This window comes from Anopheles cruzii, chromosome 3, assembly GCF_943734635.1.
Source record: "Anopheles cruzii chromosome 3, idAnoCruzAS_RS32_06, whole genome shotgun sequence".
In the NCBI taxonomy this organism is placed as follows: domain Eukaryota; kingdom Metazoa; phylum Arthropoda; class Insecta; order Diptera; family Culicidae; genus Anopheles; species Anopheles cruzii.
Window position 1 is genome coordinate 81714908 of NC_069145.1, and position 24910 is coordinate 81739817.

General features: G+C 49.0%; 3 protein-coding genes across 3 annotated transcripts; 1 reads left to right on the forward strand and 2 right to left on the reverse strand.

Moving 5' to 3' along the window:
* Positions 1 to 1655: 1655 nt before the first annotated feature.
* LOC128273695 (clavesin-2-like) lies at positions 1656 to 2880 on the reverse strand. The gene is made up of 2 exons (XM_053011721.1): positions 2281 to 2880; positions 1656 to 2180 (listed from the first exon to the last, which is right to left on the reverse strand). Exons 1-2 carry the CDS (start codon positions 2878 to 2880, stop codon positions 1656 to 1658), a joined length of 1125 nt encoding a protein of 374 aa, XP_052867681.1.
* An 11576-nt stretch (positions 2881 to 14456) lies between these two features.
* LOC128274537 (UDP-N-acetylglucosamine--dolichyl-phosphate N-acetylglucosaminephosphotransferase) lies at positions 14457 to 20441 on the forward strand. Its single transcript, XM_053012766.1, has 4 exons — positions 14457 to 14757; positions 14830 to 14950; positions 15013 to 15461; positions 19748 to 20441. The coding sequence occupies exons 1-4, from the start codon at positions 14564 to 14566 to the stop codon at positions 20241 to 20243; spliced, it is 1260 nt and encodes a 419-aa protein (XP_052868726.1). The 5' UTR covers positions 14457 to 14563; the 3' UTR covers positions 20244 to 20441.
* Positions 15741 to 19153, reverse strand: LOC128274536 (beta-1,4-mannosyl-glycoprotein 4-beta-N-acetylglucosaminyltransferase). The gene is made up of 2 exons (XM_053012765.1): positions 18491 to 19153; positions 15741 to 17870 (listed from the first exon to the last, which is right to left on the reverse strand). The coding sequence occupies exons 1-2, from the start codon at positions 18970 to 18972 to the stop codon at positions 16571 to 16573; spliced, it is 1782 nt and encodes a 593-aa protein (XP_052868725.1). The 5' UTR covers positions 18973 to 19153; the 3' UTR covers positions 15741 to 16570.
* Positions 20442 to 24910: the final 4469 nt, after the last annotated feature.

Genomic DNA, 24910 nt, shown 5'->3' on the forward strand with positions numbered 1-24910 from the left:
CTGTTAGGTTAGGCCAGAAACCTTTCCGCCGATAAATCAGGGACACATTGGCGTCGTCGTCGCCACCGCCCGGCTGGAAAGGGAGGAAATTAATTTCGCACGCCGCCGCGAGGGGGACCGTTTGCCGTTTTTTTCCTCGCCCTTTTTAACTCGTCCGACAGGATTCACGGAGACAAGCGACGATCGATTACGGCGAGCCGGAGGGTCGCCGGTAAAAAGGTAACGCGGATGGTTCCGTTAGTGTGTGCGGCACACTGCGAATGGCGCCACCTGACCGACCACGGCAGGGAAAATACATGCACCGCACGCAAATCGGTGCGGCAAGCGAAAGACGAACCCAGGGAGGCCCGGGGGCAAACATTAAAATATGTATGAACACCGAGCGCACGGAGGGCGGCCACGCGCGGCTCGAAAGTAATCGAAGAAGCCGAGGGCGTACACCAGGAAGGAATTAATATTTTACTCCGACTTCATTAGTGGTACATTAAATGGTTATCAAGTTCACTCTCTGATTAGACACACTCCGAGAGGAGCCTTGCCTTGCCACTGCTAAACGGATGCCAGTTTACAGTTTGTTCGGGGGACATTCCTTCCTTCAACCGCAATCGTTGCGGCTAGACTTGGTTTGTCCACTGAACGTGTTCCCTTGTGGCGGTCAACACGTCAAAGTGAGTCAGCCGGCCGTGAAGACGACAGGCGGCAAAACTATGCGCCCCTTGGTGCCTTTCTCCCCAAAACGGTGTACACCAAATATGGCCCACAGCGTGCTTGAGGTATTGCATTACTGCGACCGCAATGGCGCGTCTGTCAGCGAGGCGTGCGTGCGGCCACTACTAAAAGAAACCCAGCCCGGAACACATACACACCTCTGCGGTGTTCCAAATATTTCGCATTTCCCTTTTCGCCGACCCCCGACTTCCCGGGGAAGGACACCAGCCTTCCCGCCTTCTGCATAAAAGGATGTTTAGAGACCACCGGCGTTCCGTAGAAGGCAAACTGGACCGGGCGTTGCCGGATTCGATCGCCGCTGTCTAACCTTGATCGTCGACTTGCGGCGCATGTACTCTGTGGCCTCTACGCCTCGCTAGAGATTCAAGACAACAGCAGCTCGGAACCGACAACACTTTGCCGGAGGGGGTCACCCTGCGGCGTACGCCCAAAAACACAACACAAACATGCATTGGACATGCAAAATCACGTGGTTCCTAAATTTGGATGTTGGCCGATTGTCGATTCCACTGTCACGCTTGCGTGACTCCGCGGTTGCTGCTGTTGTTAAAGAATGATTTCATCGCTTCCGGCAAACAAAGCAGGCCGTGCTTTACTTCTTATTCGCTGCGCACGAAGCGCGTAAACAAAATTACAGAAGCCACAGTTGGCTTCGCCGGCAAAATGTGCTAATGGGATGTGTGTGTGTGCGGTATGAATTTTCCTGCTTTAGTTCCAGACTTTTCCAGACCAACGACGTCACGTCCTGTCACGGCTTATGCTTCCGAACGCGATCGCTACCACCAGGAGTGCTGCTGTACCTGATATGAGATCATCATCGCGCAGTGCTGGCCCCCGCTGGCCACGGAAACGATCCAGTCTTTTGGTGGTGGCGGGGCGGCGTCTGCCCTGCCGTGTGCAACCTGCCTGCCGTGTGGCCACCAGCGTCACAAGTCGCACCCGCCGGCACCGGCCGTCACGCCGAGCAGCGTGTTCGTCGCCGGATCGTTGGCCTTCGCCGTGAGCACTCCGATCTTGACGGCCGCCGCCTTGGTGGCCGCCTTCAGGAACTCGGTGCCGTGCGACGACGAAAGCGAGGCAGGTGGCGATGGCGTAGGCGAGCGGTCCGCGTCCTTCCGGTGCTCCCCCGGGACGAACTGGGCCGGCGATTTGGTGTAGACTTGCGTTTGACTCAAACAGTACGACGGGGCCGGCTTGGTGACGGTTTGGCTTGACTCGAGCAGCTCGTGGTACCAGTTGAGCGGGTTGAACGTGGGACCTTCACCGCCGAGCTCGGTCGGGAGGATGTCCCGGGCGACACAATCGTGCAGCGTCGACAGGTTGCTACCGTGCAGCTTTATCCGGTCGCGAGTTTTCTCCTTCAGGAACGGCCGGATCACGGCCAGCGCTGCCTCCACGTACCACGGTTGACCGATGAAGTGGATCGCCTTGAACCGCACCGGGAAGCAATCCTGCAGGTCAGCGGATAGCAAAAAAAACAATGGCGCCATCGGACAACACCGATTAAATGGCGTTCGATGGAAACGTTGCCGTTGGTTGGGTCACGCTCACCTGTAATCCTTCGATCATCAGCTTCAGCACTTTCGGGTTAAGGTTGGACGACTGGCGGAAGGTGAAGTTGGTCCAGTCGACGATGGCCACGAACCCATTCGCCTGGTTCTGTTTATCCTCCAGCAGCTTCTCGATCGACAGCAGCATCGCCCTGTACACGGTGACTAGTGAGTAGGACGCGTAGTCCCAGTTGGCCGTGAAGAACACCAGCACCTTCCGGCCACGCCGGTCCCGGTTCGGCAGCACACCCGGAAACCCGTCCCGCAGGGCGATCTGTATCGTTTCGTCCAACACCGACAGCCGCTGCAGCAGCACCGCGTTGCGCTGTCGGTACGCGTGATAGTTGATGATCAGCTGGAACGCTTCGTTCACGGCAAACTTGCGCGCGTACAGGAACCGAAACAGGAACTCATCGTCCTGGAAGCAGGACTTGTCTTTCAGCGCATAATCCCGGCTCGCACCGATCAGCTCCTTCAGCGCGATCAGTGCCCGGCTGCGATCGGTCGGTTCGTTGCGATTGAAGCCGAGCTTTAGCTCCGAGATGGTCAGATTGTGTCGGTACCGATTGTTGGACCACTCGAAGTCACAGATGTCGGACATTGTGTGCGGTTGTGTTGACGCTTCGACGTGGCTAATGCTCAAAACAAACTTATATTAACACCTTCACTTGGTCCGTGAAATTTCGCGGAACCTTCGAATCGGTTCGTCGCGTCCAATGGCTACTGCTGCTGCGGCAAATCCATCGTGAGCCACCGCTTACGACGAACGTCTGAAATGTACAGATAAAAATAGGCAAGATTAGAGCAAAGGCATGTCCACCGGGGGGGACCCCGAAATCGATCTGTTTTGTCAACTTTGAGTTATATCCACACTTTATCGCACGGCCCAACGGGGCTTAACGTCGTGGCGACGCCATATTACTAAATTCCCCAGACAGACACAAAAGAATGGCGTTCTTTTTGCAACCAGTGGCCGTGTCGGGTTTATCTACTACGAGTTTCTCCGGAACTGAGTGATAACACCAAGGCGTGTGGTGAAATGACAAATATTCAAGAGGAAAAACTTGAGTCCGTTTTTTCTAGGAAAAGAGCGCGCTCGGCCACGGATTGGCATTGTTTCGAGTGCAGCTTACCGGGCGAACACACGAAAGAAACGATCTCGATCCGTTGCACCATCCGTGGCGTGCCGTTATTGTCACATTCCGGGGCCGGGCGCAGAAAATTGCGTGCACCATGATGATATAATTTCAATGAAGTAAGGGCACGATCAGCATGATCGGAGGAGAAACTATGCTCGGCCGGTGTGGCTTGCTGCCGTAACATAAGGCTTTCCCTTCGCAAAGAAGAAAGAAACCGGTGAGGTCTCTCCGGTCGGGGCATTATGTTGGGGCGCTAAGTAGAAAAACAAAACAAATTACTGGCAACAAAAATGGGGTTTATGTTGAAAGAGTGAAGCCAATTCCATGTTGCACACCGAGCAACATCGCCGATTGATGCAGAGAGCGGATTGCGGAGCGGAGTCTCGGACAGCACCAACTCTGACTGCCATTCCCCCCCTCCCAAAAACGCTAATGGACACAGTTGTAATTGTTGCCGAGCTGGAGACAAGCTGGGGTGTCCATTAGGCCCACTGGCGACGGCGAAATGTTCCCGTTTTCTGCGGTCAGACACAAGCCACAATCTGAAATTATGATGGCCAGCAAGCGAATGGGCGGCGTGGCGGAAGATACCTAGGGGTACCTAGGGTTTGGTAATGTTCCCTCGTCTCACGACAACGGCGAGGTGGCAAAGTTTGATCGATAATGAGCATAATTTGAGCCTTCTGGAAAGTCGTATTTTAAAATTGCAATCCACAACTCTGAATGGTTTAATTTTGTGGTCAGACCTTTTCCGGAATGCCCACTTCCATTTGCCTGCTTTTGGATGACATTTTAAATCAAACCCACCCCGGCACCGTGTCTCAAGATAATCGATAGTTTAAGAGACCCCGGATTGGTGTGCCGGATTACGATCGTACGAGTGGGGGACGGATCAGCTACTTTACGGTCGGGTGGTCGTTGGAAGGATAGCAAAAACTGGAAAACACGTAAATCGCAACACAAGTGTGTAGGCGAGAAAGGTCAGCCGTATCTCCTACACGCCATGGGATGCACCTCACAGTCGCGCAGCGGAGCAGCAAATGAGATCATCACAATTTTGTAGGAACCACCCCTCGGAGAGCCTGCTCAAGATGTGTCATCAGATTAAGAGATAGTGTAGAATCTACCCCAAGCAACCGTGGATTAACCCCTGGACCCCGCATTTGCATTTCGATAGCTTTTTAATTATGCGTCCGTAAATCCACACTCGAGCGCTTCACACCGCGCTACGGTGCGCTGGTTGCGCTTGCATGACGCTTCCGGGCCCGGGCCAGTTTACCACCTTTATGTCTCGCGTTAGAAAGTCGAAGCCGCCCGCGAACCGGTTAGATGGGGCCAACAGATGTGACAGACAGACCGAGAGAGAGAGATGAGTCAGCGTCCCCCCCCACAATCTTCCAACGAAACGGCACACACACACAGACCCGGACCGGTTGCTGCGGATTGCACGGGTGAATCACAGCACCCGTTGGCCACTACGTCGGAAGCGACGGCGAAATTAACCGCTCAAATATGGTGACCGACTGCTGCACGGTGAAACTTTACTCTAGCTATGCAGCTCCGTGTGGACACAAGGTCCGCGTGTCGGCCATTTTTATTCTCCACCATTCGTCGTTGGCGCGGACCACACGCTCAGAAGGACCACAAACCCACAAATGGGCCGCCGATTCCAGACGCGGGTCGTTACGAATATGGACCCGCGCATGGGGCGGGACGGCTTCCGCTGAACCATAACGCACGCCGCTACGTGACCGATGGACAGTCTGTTTAAGAGCTTTACTACAAAAAAAGGATCATTATTAACACTTGGCGGACCCCGCCTGGCCATCTAAATCACACATTTATGTGCCCCAAACAGCAACGGACCAACGAGCCAACCCTATTTCGGGTGAATTACGATCACAACGGAGCGGAGAGCAGCTGTTCCGATGTCAGCGATGTCACCAACGAGACGGGAATTGGCTGCAACTTCCGAGCACCGAGCGAAAATGGGTCGCCGAAAACCGATTTTCATGCTAAATGGCCGCGTCTGTCTGTCAGAGTCCGCAGGCGGTGGACACAATTTATCGCGCTCGTTGCGTTTAACGAACTCGAATCTACTCGAGCGCATAATTCCCGTAGCAGCCGAAGGCGACCGAAAAACCCCATTCTGCTTTTCTTTGGGCCGGCCCCAAAAATTGGTGCCATTCTCTACTTTTCCTCTCAACGCCAGGTCTGCCCGGAAGGATTGGTGCCAGTTAGCTTCACGCAATTAGGCTGCCCATTTGTGCTGTGATGCTGTCTGGTCAACATAAAACCGTGCCGTGGCCGCGGGAATCCGTTAATCCGTCCGGTGTCGTTGTCGTCGGTTAAACGATTCGTAATGCGGTGGCTACCGGTTTAGAGCCACGTGCAGTCCGGAACGGAAATGACCAGATACAGTTCACAGTAGCAGCAACTGCCTCGTTCTTTGATTTAATTTTCTCCGGAACGGGAAACGAGGTAAAGAAAAACGCGGAATCGGAATGGTGGTCAACTTGGTGGGCAGCTTGATTGCATCTAATCACCGAGCGGGGCTCTAACGTTTGCCCATTTGAGCGGTCATCAACCAACCCATCACCGAACACGGGACCACTGGGGCGGGGTGAGTTATGTAATCTGGCCGCCCATTAGCGTCTTGATCGATCGATCGATCGGACGGCCGCCAATTGCCAGAAACGTGTGCCGAAAGATAGCTTATGATCGATGCACTTTGCTTGACCCGCGCGCCGTGTGGCCTGAAAATTGAATTATTAGCTCCACCATTTTCTTTTACGCAACGTACACGTGTTATTTTTACACCTTTAAGAAGGGATTGCGAAACCGATTGGTGCCAATCGAGACACTTGTCTAGCCCAACCACAAGCCACGCTGGGTTCGCAAAAGATGCGATCCCGTCCCGTCACTTTCTCTCGCTTCCTGTGGGAAATACCAACAGTTCTTTTTTTATTTAGGCCAAACAAACTGATAAGATTAGCTTGGTACGCGCTACGCGGTGAGTGTAGGGCTTGCGCAATGTATCGGAGGTCTCTGTTTCTTTTTTCTAGTGACTCAGATTTATCGTAACTACAAGCGTACGCTCCGGTGTAGATAAAGCCACGAGACACGTTCGATGGACGCAGTTTTGCGCCCTCCAGAGTCCAGAGTCCCAGCCGGACCCTTCCATCATTCGCGGCGCAGAACCGCGATTTAATGAGTCTTCTAGACGTGGAGGGTTTGGCACTTCAAGACCGGGCGACCTGAGCTCAACGGACCCGCCTTTAAAAGCGGACCGTACGGGAAATTATCGTAAAACTGCCATTCGCAAACCGGTGGCGTAACAGCAGACGTGCTGACTGATTGGCCACCACCACCTGCTGCCGGTTTCTAATCAAGACCGGCGACACCTTGACTTGGCTTGGGTCGCGATGGTCCCCCCCCGGTCGGCGCCAGAACCGGTCGCGAAACGAGTTTTTCAACCCGCGGCGCCGACTGGGTGGTGGTGATCGTGTGGCATTTGTTCTAGTTGGGCACGATGGGCTCATTCTGGTTGGTTGGTGGTTGTGTTTGCTTTTTTGCACCGACCCCAAACCAAGAATGTCACTTGCGGTGTGCACCGATCACGTATGCGCAGCCGTACCGGTGGTGGCCGATACCTTGACAAGAACCCCCTTTCATCAGCGCATGAATCGATGGGGTGAAGATCGATTGAGCGCGGTAATGGGTGGCGACCCGCGTGTATCTCGTCAAGTATCAGGTGTCCACATTCCGGTAGGGTGTCCTACGCACACTGGCAGCTGCTGCAGCCTGCTGCATGCATTAATGAAGAACCGCATTTAATAACCCCTTCACAGCCCTGGCCTGCGGTGGTGCGTAGGATGTGAGTGGTCACCGCATCGTCGGGAGATAAATTTCGAAAGGATTTCGAGCGGGAGCCCTCCCACGGCCCGGGTCCGGTCGTTGGCCACGTTGTCTACGATCGTAGGAAGTTCGGTAACATAGTGTGTTACGGATTCATTGAACATTCGAGCACACTTTCGAAGTGACTTTCGATCCAAGCGCGCCGCTCATGTTGCCAATGGAACTGGGACCCGCAAACAATGCTCCCAGAATGCTGCTATCGTGGGAGCTTTTCTAATGCCTGTTTATGAGCGGCTCACCGTAAATGGAGCTGCACAATTATTGCACGTCCCAATCAAGACACTCTACTGGCCACTGCTCTAATGGGACCTAGAGTCGGAGCCCCTAGGTGGGGGACTGTCCTTATGTGGGGAGTGTGATAGAAATTGTTGTACCACCACAGAGCCGGCGCTCAATCAGTTCATCCGGTGTGTGAATTGTCGTTGATTTTTGCTGCTGACCATTGCTCACCAATTAGAGACTCACGAGCTCGCGGCAGACAGGTTAATAGCGATCTCAGCGAAGGCTGTCCGACAATCATGAGAACGTACCGATGAATCATTTCAGCACGTTGCCTCCAGTAGTGCCCAAGCGCGCCAAGGTCAATCCCCGTCTCATGCTGCGCGAGAAGTACTGGAACAAAGAGCACTACAGACGACTGAAACAGGCGGGCGGAACGACGATCTGTGCCGCGACTCTCTGTCACACAGTTCTGTCAAGGTGACACCTGAAACCATTAAACCACTTACTGGCCACGGCAATAAGTTAGGGTGGTCCTGCTACGTCTGGCTGCGTAGGTCGCCGCGAGAGATGAGGCGGTTTTTGGGCACAGCATCCCGCAGACCTGTCAGCAGCGTCTCAAGGTCGCGTATTGTATCAAAAGCGTTGATTAACACTCTCCTCCCGATCTCGCCTGATGATAATTATAGTACCACATATCAAATCACGGGCACCATCTTGTTGGGATCTTGTTCCTCTCCGCGCTCCACGATCGTTGGCCAGTAGAATGCTGCGAACAGCACATTGTTGCTTACACCAACACCACTCCTCTCCGGATGGATTCACAATGTGGGGTTTGAAATGTAATTCGATCGCGGATCGCGAAGCTGAGCTGCTACGTACACAAATAGAACATTTCGTTGCGGGTTCGTCCGATCGGGTGCCTGATTTTATCAGCCAGCCGTATACAGCTGTTAAGTGCAATTCGCCGTGCTTGCTCGCCGGTACGGATCTCGGCATTCGGAATGCTCAACTAAGCATAACGGTTGCTGCTGGATACGCTCTGGCCGCGAAGGGTGCTGGGGCGGTTCTCACACGAGTATCGAATAGTGTTGCACGTTACCGAGGCTTCGACCAAGGAACCGGCGTTCCCGTCTGGAAGTTCTTTGGCTTCAGCGGTTCTAAATTCGTTACGCGATCGGTGCGCTTGGTTCTGCCTTTTTTTCTCCGTTTCGCCGAGAACAATTTAGCGCCCAACAACCTCGGAATGGGAATCCCCTTCCGGAGGAGCAGAAATAATTGTTTTCCACACAAATAATCACCACCCGGTAACTTCTTTACGATAGCATCCACCGGTCCTGCGTAGCAGCAAACATGATCGTATATGTTCTAGATCTTGAACGGCAAGCAACGGGATGATTCATTTTGCACTTAGCCAGCGCAACCATCTGGAACGCACGATCTCGTACGTACGCGAGTCAATCGATCTGTAACTGCAGCTCGCTCATCAGTTAACGAGAGGATCTAACCGAAATTGCCCAACCGACGATTACATCACTCCGCTCCGTGTGTCACCCAGTGCATCCTGTTGGTCGGCGAAAAGACACGGCCACGATTATTTTCGCACCGGGGTCACACTTCGATCACGGAAGCCTGGAACTGCCCGAGCTCGACACTGAATAGGCCTGGGAAACTGTGGGGCCGGTCAGCGATGCGTTTCGGTGGGAGCACGACCCGGTTTTTTTTATGCCCCCCCTTTTATCGGCCGTGGTCAAGGCCGTGAAGAGCAGAGGGAAGACATTCGTCAAGAGCAGTGGTGCAATAAAATGGTGCCCTCGGAGCGGTAGCTTTTGAAGCTCACAATAAGATGATTATCTGCGGACCAGTCGCCGTAGGCAATTAGTTTGTTTCGAGACGATGACAGTGTTGCCGAATCGGATGGTTCTATTGCGAAAGCGAAGGCTGCCCGTGGACTGGAAGAAACTTGAATCCCTTGGAATACATTTCCATGTCTTACGTGTTGCTGCAGAATCCCTTAATTAATCTCATTAGTGCCGGGAGACCAGACGCGAACCATCCCATCTCATGATGGTGGTCCAGATTACAAACACTTGAACCGCTCATTATGGACGGACCTAGCGCCTTCGCGTAATTAAAACCGATACCGTGGCCTCCTGCGTATCACATTACCCCGCGTACCGACGGTGACCGCAATGGTACAATCCTGTTCCGTGTTGCTTTGTTTCATACCTAACCTCCTTTACATTGTATCGAAAGGACAAGGAGATTAAAAATATCTATTAGCTATAAATAATGTGGTTGTGCGACACAAAATGGGTCAATTTGCGCTCGTCACCAGGGCATTCCAGGCCCCCGGGCGATTGCCAACGGGTAACGCAATGTGAATCTTATGGAAATCGGTCAATCCAGGCCGTGGTCGGCGTCCCGCAGCCGGCCGATGTAGGACGCCAGAAAGCGCAGACTGTGGCACAACCACGCATACACACACTCATAATAAAATCAATTTTTCGCACCGCCTTCCAGTCTGTGGCCTTCCGGTTGCCACCGGATAGTGAGTGGCTACGAGAGGCGCAGGAACGCCGGGGCGTCAGAACATAGCAGAGTGAGGATTTAAGGACACCCATCGGACAAAATACAATAAGAGCCACCCTAAAAACTCTCTGAAGGAAGACTCCTCAACATGGGCTTTGAGGACAAAAAGGTGGCGTCCAGCATTTGATGGCTCCATCATGTTTTTGGAACCGGGCCAGAAATACGTGTTTCCAAAAAACGGGAACGATTCCCAGGGCACATCCGTGGCTGGTGGGCATCTCGCGAAGGGTCAAGCCAGCATCCGACCAACGGAACGGAGAGTCCAAAAACTCCGCCGGAATGCTTCGCACCACTTCTCACGGTTTTCGACACGCCTGACCTTCCTGCTGCCGCCGCGATGGATTCGCCTCCGTTTTGCTGCGTCTTTCCGACGAAAGCTCTCCCAGCGCGCCTCGGTTTTATTCTTATTCTTACTATCTCTTGCCGTTGCCTCTCGCAATTACAGGCCCAATTAGAAATCGAGCCCGAGAAACGAGTTTTCACCCGCGGTCCGAGACCGAACGATCGTGTTCTTTCATGTTCCCTTCCTTCATTGCGATCGCGTTGCGATCCGGGCGCGCCGCGGTCCTTGTGCGTTTTCTTCCTGATCGCATCATGCTCCGGCAGCCGGCCGCTTTGGGGGCCGGCAAGCCCTCACGCACACATCGCTGGCCAAAATGGGACACCGCACGTCCACAGGCTCAGCTTTGGATACCGGTTGATGGGAGAACGCAGAAGGTCGAGGTCGTGCACAGCAGCCGCTGTCGATCCCCGGCTCGTCGTCTACGCCGCGCCCGCATCACTCGCGACTCATTCCCATTTTCGTCGGAATGCCTCTCGTTACATTGCATTTGGGCAATTCTAGACAACCAGTTGTCGGCCTTTCGAATTGAATTAGATTAACGACACGTTCAATGCAGCCATGTGCATGAGCAGTGGCCAGTCAGGTTTCCCGACCTGAGAAGCTTAGCTAATAGTTCCCTTAAATGAACCGCTAATGGATCGTTGATTGACGAATTAGTACGGGTCGGAGTCGATCAATTCGTCGGGATAGAGCGGTTCTCGAAGCCATTTAATATTCATAAACGTTCGACATGACCATACACTATGGCGTGAAAATAGTCCCATCTTTGCTTATTTGATTTTATTTCAAACAAAACTCTATTCCTGCGCTACCAGAGACCAGGAAAAGAAAAGGCCGTTTCACGGTTAATGCTAGGCGATAAATTACATTATCGTCCCACCTGCGGCCAGGCAAAAGAAAAATAAACAAACAGCAGATGGTGTCCACAAAACAGTTGTGCGAAGTTGTTGGCTCGCGAAACCACTTACACGAGTCTGTTACAATTCGCGGCAGGTTTTGTGCCCCATTTTATGATGATAACATTGAGGTAGCGAGAAATTAAATTAAACCGGCAGAACCCAAAACAAACGTTCGCCAGCGCAACGGGGAACGAACGGCCGGGGGCCACGGAGAAGTTACATTGTGCTGGTTGCGGTGGCGGATAATTACCTTGGGTGGTGGTGGGTTGTGGCCCGGTTGTGGTTTATGCAATCGTTGCTGCGGTCTTTTTACTACTCGGCGTCTGCTTCTATGCAACACGCCCGCAACGTGCCCGGAACGCTGTAAACGGTTACGGAGAGTCGTAGGGGGACGCAATAGTGTTTAGGAAACAACCAGCCACCGTCACCAACACACACGTGCGCGACAATCCACGTGTCGACGTTAACGCATAAAAACGGAATAAATAACACGCTGGGAGAGGGTTTTCCCGGAACACTAAACTGGACACCGAGCCCGACCGAGTTCGGTCGAAGTGCAATTCTTTATATTCTTTCAATCTGTCGATTTCGATGGTCACAATTCGTTAGTGGTCAATTTTCTTTGCCACAATCAACACATGCAATTTACCGGTGTGTAAAGATGCACTTTTTCATTGATGCATTCCGTGTTGCCGTTTGCGGCCACAACACTACGTTCCTTTTCGCACTAACGGGGAAAATTATCAATCCATTAGAAATGTGAAAATTTAAAAACCCCTTGCTTCGTTTAAAAACAACACTTCGCGAGTTGACGATTTGCCGGTTGCTTTATGTACGAGTGTAACAAACCGTTCTATTTTTCACCCGGAGCCGGAAAACACGTAAAATTCGAAGGAAAATTATCTATCTCTTCACGCGAAATGCGTCCGAATCCGGCAAAAGTTGGTTGGAATTAAAAAAAATAATGTCTGTCCATTTCTCTGAGAATCCCAACCGTGTTGAACATAACTTTGAACCTTCGAACCTGACCAAGTGCCGATGATTTTCATCGCACAGTGGGGAATTTGTATTCGAAAGGAGGACATCTTTTGATTTAGAAAGAATCTACCGACTTTTTTCAACGGTTTTGTTGTCTTTGAATGTGTTTTGATTAAATTCAACTTTTTATGTGTAATACACGCGTTCAAGTATAATACATACCACTGTGACCGATAAGTACTCTTGGTACGTTCTTTTTTATTGTATTTAACCAACACAGATTCACACTGAGCACAACTTATCGAATATGCGATTGTAAATCATTATGAAGTCGTAGCGTGTGTGAACGCTCCACGGATTTCTACGATCCGATAACGACTTTGATTTGCGCAGATCAAAGTAGCAGTCAAATCGTTGCGTGTGGACCGGTCTCTAACTTCCAGACGTGAAAGAAAGGTGACACTAGAGCGAGATAGCAGGCTCGCCGCTGTAACTAAATGTTTTATATGTGTAGGTTGAACACTTTCCCCACTTTGTTTCGGCTTATTCATTGCTCAGATGTAACATAATCTTTATTTATGTTATTTATTAAATCAATAACTAATTTTGTTTTGTTTTTCACTGTCACTTTGGTTTACTGTTTGGTTGCATTGAATTAAATTTTACATTGAAAAACATGTTCAATCTCCTGGAAGAAACAATATAAACGCATCGCCGTAGCGATGACAGCAGACATTTCCAAGTTGACAGTTTGGCGCCAGAACCAGAAATTATTGTTTTGTGTTTTTTCGTGTCGCATACTTTAGCAGTTTACTCCTTCGGTACGATATTAATTAGCTTGAATAATTTGGTCCATCACGGCGCACACGGCTCCGGCATAGAACACTCATCAGCCGGCGCCCAGAAAGGGCGCCACGATCCGGCCAGGTTCTAAATTTGACGATAGTCATCCGATGTTTGTAATTTGTGATCTTGAACCGAACAGCTGCGGCATTCCACGGTGGCTAAATCAAAGAGGCCGTCGCCGGTGGGAAGTTTCAGCTTCTCGATTCCCAATGTTCCATCTTCTGGCTATCGATTACTTGAAGTTCACTTTGACCATAGCTTTCTCATGCACTTTCATTCATTCATTCTTACAGCATACCAAGATGGGCGCTTTGAACGATTTCGAAAGAAAACTTGCTGTAGCCGTTCAACATCATGTGTGCCTGTTCGACGAAGAATACCATGAGCGTTATACAGACAAGGAAAGGAACAACGCGTGGAAAAGGGTGTCTATGGAAATTAATGCTCCTGAGATTGAGTGCCGCACGAAATGGAAACAACTGCAATGGGAATGGCGTATGATATATGAATTAGTTGGTGCAACATGTGTACATAGTGGTAAAAAAGGAACGTTCTATGCTTCCTCAACAAAACACTACAGTCCAGAGCTAAACTCTATCATAGAATTCCAAATAGCCCATTCGAAGGCTTCTGCCCAGTTCAAGATTGCGTATATGAAGGAGGAACCCCCGAAAGTTTTGGAATGGAAGGACCTTGACGAGCCCGAAGCCGGCGCGGTGGTTGGGCGGGAGGAACAATCTCCAGAAGGGAAAAACAATAGCGTTGACTTGGTGTCGGGTACGGACAGCACAGAAATTGACGCACTTAAATCGCGCTTGGCCACCGTGGAGAAAGAGATGGCCGAGCAACAGAAAACAATCACGCGCTTCCAGGAGGCCTTCAATATCTTGCTCCCCACGTACCCGCAGTTGGCTGAAGTGCTAGGGGTTCGCGCAGCAGGAGCAGAACCAGCCAGTCAGACAGCTTCGATGACCCGGAAAAGAGACCCGTACTCGTACTCATATCCCAGAGTAACATAAAAAAGTTTTTAAAATAATACACCGCCAATTAGCGTCCGAAAAGCTGTTTCAATAAACATTGTGTTGCATTCAAAAATCTCTTGCCGTTTCTGTTCGTTGAGTTCTGAATGAATATATTTCCACAGGCTGGTGGCGACCTCTGGAAGTAAGCACACTAAGCTCTCCCCGTTGACAGCTCAAAACCGGCGATGTGGATTTTTGCATTTTGCAGTTCAAAACGTAAACAACATCTGATTGTCTGATTGGCGGATTAGTCTTCCAGTGAACTGAATTATGTTTTAGGTTGCGTTCGAATTTTGTGACGGTTTCGCAGGATAAAAGGTTCGACGATATGACTCTACTCCATTCCTTCGAGTTTCCGGTCTTTGGGCACACAGTCCAGCTTCCGGTGCCACTGATTGTAAATGTCGTCATCTCCATCGGAGCCTACTTTGCCGGGCGTAGTTTGATACCGAAGATGAAAACCATGTTCATCAACGCCAACTTGTACGGAATCGACATGAACAAAAAGTCGAATCCGAAAATGTACGTCCTCGACCGAACGACACGAACAAATTAGAAGTAGCATTTATTAATGTCCCCCATCTATTGTTGCAGCCCCGAAGCGTTTGGCGTCGTAACGGGATGTGTGTTTCTTGTGTCGCTGTTTCTCTTCATACCGGTGCCTTTTTTGCGCAACTTTTCCACCAACGTGGCCGGTAACTTCCCTCACGACAAGGTAACGGATGGAACGGAATTGAGGTGATCGGTTGATCGAGCATTCCAACGTGTTTCCATCAGTTTGTAGAGTTTGTGGCCGCGATGCTGTCCATCTGTTGCATGATCCTTCTCGGGTTTGCCGACGACGTGCTGAACCTACGGTGGCGCGACAAACTGTATCTACCGACGATTGCCTCGCTGCCGCTGCTGATGGTGTACTACACCAACTTTAACTCGACCACCATCATTCTGCCGAAGCTGGTGCGCCCTCTGCTCGGCCACTCGCTGGACATTGGTGCACTGTACTACGTGTTTATGGGAATGCTGGCGGTGTTTTGCACGAACGCAATCAACATTCTGGCCGGCATCAATGGACTCGAAGTGTGCCAATCACTCATCATCGCCGGTTCGATCGTGGCGTTCAATGTGGCAGAAATCTGGTGCGATCATCACAATGATGCGCACGAGTTTTCACTCTACATTATGCTACCGTACATTGGGGCAACGTTGGCTTTGTGGCGATACAACAGGTAAGCAGCCACTGTTTCTTTCGCTTTACACCGTAACATTCAAAACACTCGCTTTACGGTTTACGTTCGATTGTTTAATTTAGCAAAATTTACCTAAATTTCAAAACAAGTAACTAGCAATTAGTCTTACTTTTACGTCCCCAACCCCACAGTCTATAGCAGTGATCGTGCTCGCATCGAACCGACACGAGCAGCAGTCCAGTCTGGCCGTTCGCCTTCCAGTAGAAAAGAATTGGTGGATTAAAAATCATTCAAAATGTTTCCCCCGGCCATGGGCCGACCAATGACCAATGGGCTGGTGTGTGCCGGCGAATGGAACGTAGCATTCGGTTGCACTACGAATACGCTACATTTATCTATTTACCTCCTTTCATTCGATCACATTCTGTCACGCACTTTTTATCATCCTTTTCCCAGGCCTACTTATTCAGCTATACAGTACGTTTGTAAAAGTAACCATGCCGATCCCGATCACTCGCCTACGATCTACGTCGCTCATTCTGTGCGCCCCTTTCATGTCGCCTGCAAAGCGATTGCGAATTTCACAACGGGTTCCCCGTTCCTCTACATAATTGGTGTCTATCTATCGTAGGGTTCACATCCTCGGCGGCATGAGAATTTCGAATCCTCGTGACCGCACCACGCCTATCACTACGCAAAGTTCACATTCGGCCGTCCATCCGTTTGCTGGGTGAGCATGTGGCCACCCGTCCAGGGTGGCCCAGTCGTTACACTGCTAAGTTGTACGTGTATATAAATATCGATTATGATGAATGCAGCGTTAATAAGTATTTTGCGAGTGTGATGTCTGAGATGAGGTAAAAACCACGAACGATTCTCGTCGTTAATTGCCTTGTGTTTGGTATACGATGAGGGTATGAGATTCGAGCGTATAGATGATGGGACGAAGGATAGAGATTATTCAAGCGATACGCGATTTGACTAGTTGTGTTGGATGATTATGTTTTTCGTTCATTTTTCACCGACACCGGCACTCGAACGTGGGGACAGTGGAAGAAGTCTATCAATTATCTGGATATCTGTGGTTTGGTGTGGTACGTTTCCCCGACTCAGGTACAACCGAAGGGACCTTAAAAAGGCGCCAGAGTTTAGCTAAAGTAATCATCATCGGCCAGATTGTCCTCCCAGCGGGCGTACAGATTCAGTACAATATTATCAAACTTCCAGCTGTTGTCACGCACGTACTCCGGTTCGTAGTATCGGTCGGTTCGGCGACTGAGTCGCTCCAGTGCACGCTCTCCGTCCTCCAGGTCTTTCCCGGAGGCGATCAGCTGCTGCACGTACGCTTCATTCAAGACGGTGGTTCGCTTTGGATCCGGCAGATAGAGCTGCGTCCGAGCGTCCGTGGTGAGCCCTTGGTAGGCGGCTCGCTGCTCATAGTACCGTACGATCGCGCCCGGCTGATAACATCGCCTGCAGTACCAACCGCCAAAGTGATTTAAATCACCGATCAGCATCACTGGCTTATCGATCGCCAGCAAACGGTCGGGATCGGATCCGTACACCTCACGGAGGGTGCTGACCTGCACGGCCGCACTACCGATCACAGTACTGTTGGGCTGATGCTGCCAGAAGAAGCCGTACACGTTGTGCTTCAAGCGGAACCGTACCGGCTGTGGCCAGTTGTCGTACCACCGGAGATAGGCCACTGCCTTACGATTCAGTATCTCGTCCGTTCCGCTCACCAGCACGATATCGTCCGGTCGGATCGATGCTTTCGTTGTATATTTTTGCAGTTTCCTGAACACGTTCCGCCCACTGCACGTTGCGTCCGACACGATCAGCAAACGGTTTCGCAGGCCCCGTAAGAAGTCCGTCGTCTCGACGTGATCCGCGATCGCAACGTCTTTGGGTAACGGCGATGCCGAAGGGCTTGGTTGCCGATCGCACAGCACGAACAGGCTTACTTGATCGTGCAGTTCCATCAGTTGCACTTCCAAGATCTCCACGCTGACGAACGTGCTCTGCACGATGTAGAACACATTGCGAGCGACCGTGCGCGGTGTGGCCGTTTGGTCGTCGATCGCTATCCTGGAGGTGATGAACGCACGCCAGATTACTTCCGGTTGACCGCAATCGGGCCCGTGCCATTGGGCGTTGCATCGGCAACGGCCTACGCCGTCGTCACCCACCGCCACGACGTTTCCTTCGTCGTCGATCACTTTACTGTCGCCGTCGTCGTCGTTGTAATCGTTGCTAAGCTCGCTTTCTTTTCCCACGCTGGCCACTTTGGCGGTGTCCGTTCCTGTATCTATCAGTTCAGTCTCATTGGTTTTACTTCCGCCACGTGCTGATCGCTGTGACGCCGTTGTTGCATTCTGGCGAGTTCCCTCAATAAAGCACAACCGTTCGTGGCGTTTCCCGTGCCAATCGCCATACGACACGGACCTTTGGAAAGAGACGAAATGTAAGGTTGAACATGAACAGCTTGTTTCGCACTTTAAACCCGGATGTTTTTCTGGCGCTTCGGTACCGGAGCCGGTCGAAGAAATTGGATACGTTTAAACCAATTACCCGGAAAGAGCACCGGAATCGTTCGTTCGTCACCCATCGACCTATTTTGCACCATTAACCCCATTAGCGGATGTCGTCGTCCTCGTTGGCGGCAGGGGCAAAGTGTGCCAATCCGTGATTTGATTACCTACATTCGTTGCAGACACGGAGTTTCGGTGTCCCTAGTCCTCTTCATTATTGCTCGCATCACTGTCGCTTGACAGCGGCCAAGATTTGTGCATAATTTGCGCGACTTGATTGGGTCAATTGAAAAGAATGGAAGCAGCGTCGGTTTTGATTTGTTTCTGCGCTGCGCTACAGACGTTATGCAAATATTTTTGGATGGTTCTTAGGTTTATTGTCCCTTGGAGAGAGATTCCAGGCTGATGGTGGATAATGGTTTTGATCTCAGACTATTCTCAGTTCCACCTTCAAAACGATAACGACGAGAGCGCAGAGAGTATGGCAAAAAAACCGGGAGGGGATTTTAAAAGGTTGCCTTTTCGGTGACATACCTGAACACTTTCTTGGCACGCTCGGGAGCCGGCAGGTCCCGCTGGATCCATGGTCGATACTTGGGATGTCGTGGCCGCAGCTGTTTTCTCTCCGACAACAGCTGACCATCAGAAGCACCGTCGTCGTGATACGCTCGGTACGGTGCGTTCTCACGTTGAGAGTGGGAAGACAGAGAGTGCGCCATACGCCCTTCGGGTGTGTTCTGGTTGCCCGTCTGCGCCGCTGTCCGATTGGCAATAAATCGCACAGCGGACCACCCAGAAACTGCTCCGGAATGTTGGCGCTGGTTGGTGCTGGCTGTATCCGCCCCAAGGGGCAGCTGCCCCTCAGCTGTTTGGCCATCGTCTACGGCGTTTTCTTCGCTGGTAGACACCAACAGTGCGCCGAACAGCAGAAAGAGGCAGATGAGCGAAATTTGTAACAGAAACAGACCCCATAGGAACAGCCGGACGTCCAACTTGCGTTTGCTACCCGGATACATCCGAGCGGCTTCGGTGTTCCCGGGCCACCAGCAATCGGGCACCGGAAGAGCCGAGATAAGCTCTCAGAGGTTTGGTCGATAGTGAAAAAGTAATGCCCAACCCCAGGATATTGTCACTAAATTTGCGCCCCCCAGGAATAATGGGCGTTCACTGTCCTTGAGACACTTGCACGGAGCTGCTTCTCACATCTTACACCGGGCCACTGGGGCCACTTTTGGTTTTTTCGCAAATTAAATCGATTGCGCCTGGCCTACTGAAGTGCGTATGGTGCTTTCCGGGTGGTAAATGTTTTATGAATGAACGACCGAATCCTGGTCCTACACAGTTTTGCTTCGCACAAAAATGACTCATTCCCGGCAGCTCGTAGTAAGCTGGGGGATCAAATTGACTACCGGGCTGCCAGTTTTGACATCATCAGTTGTGACTCCGAAGCTACGAAAAGATGTTGTTAAAGATACTTACGGTTGATATGCGCTCAATAATCAACCGTATTTATTTTACTTTACATGCAAAATTACCCAAAAATGGGTTACAGCATGTTAAACACTGCGAATCAACATAATTAAATAGCGTAGAATGAGTTTTCTGGCACCACTTACGATGGTTTCATTGCAATCAGCTGTCAAAGCACATTCACTCTCGTAGTGGTGTGTGTGCCGTCGTGTCATCTGGGACACGAACCACAACAAACCGAAAAGGACCCGTTGCGTAGCATAAAAGGATCTCAAATTCTCACTAACGGTTAATTTTACATACATTTCTTTTTTTTTGAAGATATCCTTCGGAGGTTTTTGTGGGCGACACGTTCAACTACCTGTCTGGAATGACGTTTGCCGTGGTCGGCATTTTGGGCCACTTTAGCAAAACCGTGCTGCTGTTCTTCATCCCGCAGGTGCTCAACTTTCTCTACTCCGTTCCGCAGCTTTTCCGCTTTATACCGTGCCCAAGACACCGGATGCCCAAGCACGATCCGGCCACGGACCTGCTGCACATCAGCAGCACCCAGTTTCGGGTGAGCGAGTTGAACGCGATCGGGCGCCTCTGCTACCACGTGTTCCGCCATCTGCGACTGATCCGTTACGAACTCTCCGACGACGGACGGACGGTAACGTGCAACAATTTCACCATTATCAATTTTGCCATCCTGCTAACCGGTCCCATACGGGAGGACCGATTGAATCGGCTACTGGTAGGATTTCAGCTCGTTTGCGCACTATTCGCCTTCACGATACGCTACCCTTTGGCGCACTATTTTTACGACGCCAACTAGGATGGGCAGCGAAGCTAGACAAAAACACCAAAGGACTTTTCCGTTAGAAGACGAGGTGGGGGACAACTAAAAGGTGATTGATAAAATCGTGCTCCATTTATCTCGAAAATAAGGCAAAACTGTACTAATTAACGGTGCTAGACAAACCGTTTCTTTCGCCAAACAAATAAACGGAAACATACAATCATTGTTTTATTATTTTCCAGGAGTGTTTTATGTGTTCACATTGTATATTGAGTTTTTTTGCTTCGTTTTTACTTGCTGTGATTCTGCTGATGGCTATGTTCTAAAGGTAGTATTTTTTGTTGTTGTTCTGGCTACTTCTACGGTAGGGCATTAATCAGTTTTCAGTGTAACCTTGTCCAGTGAGTCTTTTCAGAATTCATTATACTCACGAAGGCAAGAAACGGGCATCCCACGGCTATCTCTATTTGTAGGTTCTCTTATCTGCTCTTTTCGCGCCCTCTTCTGCTTTCCGCACTTGCTCCTTTCTCAAATATTGATTCCGATATCTGTTGAGTAATGTTCATCGGAGGAGCATCCTGTGGTGCACCAATGGCGCGCCAATTCACACATTGCGCCTTTGATCCGTAGGTCTCTGGGATATTTACGAGTGAAGAAGTTACTGGGTTCCAGCGATGTTAACAACTCATCATTTCAAGGCAAAAGATTGCCATCATGCGTCGTGCTTTTGTCCAATTTTTTTTGCCCCTTCTGCTGTTGTTGTACGGCTAATGATTCTTGAATCTGTTCTGTATTCTTTGTTTGCATCCTCTGATTGATTACATTTCTTATGTATAAATATATGAATATTATCTCAAAAATATATAAATGTTCCATATATATGGTTTTCAATATTATTAATCTCCAGTTTCCAAGATTCATTGCATGACTTTTGTTGTTGTTACATTGTTTATTTTTCCTCCAATCCCGCGTCCAAAACATTTTAGCAATTTTTTAATATGCTGTCTGAATTAAGATGATGAATGTTGCTTCTCTCCGTTTTGCTCTCGTTTCACTTTGGCTTTGCCTCAGGGTTTCTAACGGATGTATAATCAGACTCCTGCGAGAGGATTTCTATTGTTCTCTGTTACAGCTCCACATCGTTGTGTTCAACGCTTCACTGTTTAGTGCTCTCATGTGCTTCTTCCTGCCTTTCCCTTGGATTAGGTGCTCAACAGTGCTGCGCCGTGCGGGGGTGGTTCAACTAGAAGCGTGTGCTCGACATATAAACTATTCCCTATAATGCTTTTCCTTATCACCACCATCACAGTCCATCTACTGCTGCGCAAAAACTAGCTTATCACACTACTAACACCGATGTACTAAAGAAACTTGCCCCAGAAAAGCAACAACATACCAACACTATTTTGATCTACACGCCTCATCAGCCGCGGCACTTAAAACGATAGGAAAAAGGAAAACCCAGCGCCCAGCAAACGGGTGAAAAGTGTGAAACTCTAATGCTGCTCTCTAACACAGGAATATAGGAATAATAGGCGATAGGAATAACAAATGGTATAGTCTGAACGAGCACTAGGTTGTACGAAAATTCGGTTTTATAACGCACAGCAGAGTTCTTAAGCTTACAAACTTGTTTAAAACTTGATGCTTTATGGCGTAACAAAATTGTAAGAAGGAAACAATAGCCTCTATTTCTCCTCAGGGTTTAATATTATTCCACTTCCCATCGCCTACATTGATAAACGAACATTAAATTAAGCTTGCAAGGCGCAAGCTACAGTGCGTAACTAGCCCGACTCACTCCGTCTCACTGCGCAGGTGGTGGTATGCACTGTAGCCCTACTTAGGACATAGACTTTCCCGTTTGTTCCTGCGGCACCCATAAATTAACAACATTAAATTGTACTGTTTTTCAATGTGTTTTTCTTCTACTGTATCGTACGCCTGTTTCCAGCTATGTATTTGTGAATGGGTTTCTACAAGCAGCCTGTGGAACTATTTGTGGCTGCTTTCCGGCTTATCGTGATGTTGCAGTGTGTATGAGCGACAATTTGTTAAACTAAGTGTGACTTTAATGTATAATATGGAACAATACTAAAAAGCGAACCATGTGCACGCATCGCCATCAACAAACACTGCCTATCCACTTTGATAAGTACAACTATTGGCTCCAAACTAGGGTTTGCTGTTTGTCTGATACGATGCTCTTGCCCAGGATTGCACGGCCGCCCTCTAAGGCCGCACAAATAAACCGATAAATACGGATGGCACATTGTATTAAGTTCGTGCACCTTAACTCGTTGCAGTTACTGTGGTTGTGCTTGCTTTTGTCTGTGTTTCTTGTATGATTCGCTATATGTTTGTGGCCCATAACATTGCTATTGAACAAGGAATGTAACAGTGACAAGATAAAACGGTACATGCTTAAATAGGCTCGCTTTGTGTGACGCTTATTCATTTATTATTGTAATTGTTATGTGTGTTTGTCCTTTTTTTTGCATCTGGTGATCGCTAGGTCGTAAAATAAAACCACAAAGCCGTGACTGGTAAAATTGATGACTATTGGTTATGTGAGCGCTTGGGTTTGAATATTGCAGCGAACCGTTATTTCCAACCAGGCGATGGCCAAAAGACAAGAACCCACGTGACCTGCTGTTAATACATGGATAGGTTGTTTTATAACATAAAGCGACTTTATACTTGTAATCTATGTATTATTAGCTTCAAGTGCTGTGTGTTGAATTATTATTATTTATCTGTACTTGACTTATGGACTGTTTGTTATCTGTGTACTATGAGGGTTTGTGAAGAAAATATGCAGTATCATTAAAGAACGTGCATTAGAGCAAGGAAGCGGAAAGTATCCTTTAAAACTTCAACGCCAAATCAATACGGTTTCAAGGTTATTTGGAGAGAAGGTTGAGTTTTTTGTTTTCTAAGGGCGACAATACGACAATTTCCTACTACACGGTTTAACTGGTTTTAACTATGCTGCGAAGCGATTGATCGGTCGATGATTTCGAACGCATAAAATGTAAACTACCAACAATCAGAAAAAGTTGAAGCTAAAGTGGAAAATCAAGCCAACAACATCAACAACACGAACGCTGGAGAGCGTTGTGCTACGCAAAATCGCCTTTCCGCATTCCATTTAAACACCGGTCCCCGGGGACGTCCCCCACAGTTTGCGTTCAGTGTGTTTTATATATGTTTTGATTACAATTTTACAACATGCAGCCTTTTCTCCGTATCATACGTTCAGGTTCAAGTCAGTCAGTTTTGTTTGATCGCTCGTTCTTATTTTGCCCGGTGCTTGATGAATGTCACTCATTCGTGAAAGATATCCTTTTCCGTTCGTTGCCACTCCTTGTTTGCTTCTGCTATCCTCCTCTATGAACATGTCTTGCACTGGAATGCACATTTGCCAATACGTTTCTTCGCTCTATCTCGTTTCTATTGTTTACTGTACTCCCCGATGAACGTCTACCGAGACGTAACGAAAGGCTTCGCAAAAAGCCATGGTTTGTTATACTACTAGCAGTTCCGATTTTGTAATTTTGTTGTTGTACCCTTGCTTTCGTGTTCCTGATTGGCTCGTTTTGTTTCATATGACCGTTTTCCCGCAAACTAGCAGCCTTGCCACTAGGAAAAGGTACGTGGGTTTCATTAAAAAGATGAAGGAAATCTTTCGAATATTTTGTATTGTTGTTTTAGTGACTGTGAAATTGGTTTCGAAAACGTTGCGTTCTCCAGACGCTCCGGTGTAATGGGAATTTCAAAAGTGGCTCGTAATGGTTTTCATTTGCTACGAAAAATGAGGAGTATATTCAACACGAGGGAGAGCGATTTGTCTCTAATGGTTATCTTTTTCTCATCGTTTGTACTTTCGAATTTCGATTGTATGTTAGGGCTAATAGTTATGTTTTTTGATCATTTAACTGTTCAGGTCAATATGCAGTCGATGGATTTTCTCTTACCGTCTCAGGAGTGATGATTTTGTTTCTTCCACCAAAGGGACAATGGTTCGCAAACCATTGTGTCAGTGCGTAACGGAACGGATGCGTTCAGTGTCTTCAGATAATGTATTTTCAATCGCACCGTACTTTCTGTTCAAGCATGAACCTCCTGTTGGCTTTGCCAATCGTTTTCGTTTTATATTTTTCGAATTCATCTTATACAAGTTAACTTCCTAAGGAAGTGCTTTTCGAACGCAAATCAACGCAAAAATCCTTCACAAGAATAACAGAGGCTTAAAACAGAATCACACCAATAAATAGAATAGCAAAGTGAAAGAAAGACTTGTAAAAAATAAGTTAAACAAGCTCAACGAATAGTACCAATATTTACACAACATATTTTGATTACGATCTATTGCATGTCACATACATTGTTTGATTGTTGTTGCTCTCTTCGTCTCCCCCGTCTCTCTCTCTCTTCTTGTCCCTCTGCGTCTCTCTTAACCATTCCTTAATTTTACTTGTAACACGTCTCATAGGTGCACAAAGAAACACTTACTTTTTAACTTAACAAAGCTTAACCGAACAATTCAAAGTGATGAGCCTACAGTCGGCGGATATTGAAATGGGTACGCTGCATACCCATCTGCGCAACAAACGCACGCGAAAATGATACAGTTACACCTAAGATTAAAATAAGAGTTATTTAGATGATCACAATATATAGGCAATACTAGATGTCGTTCG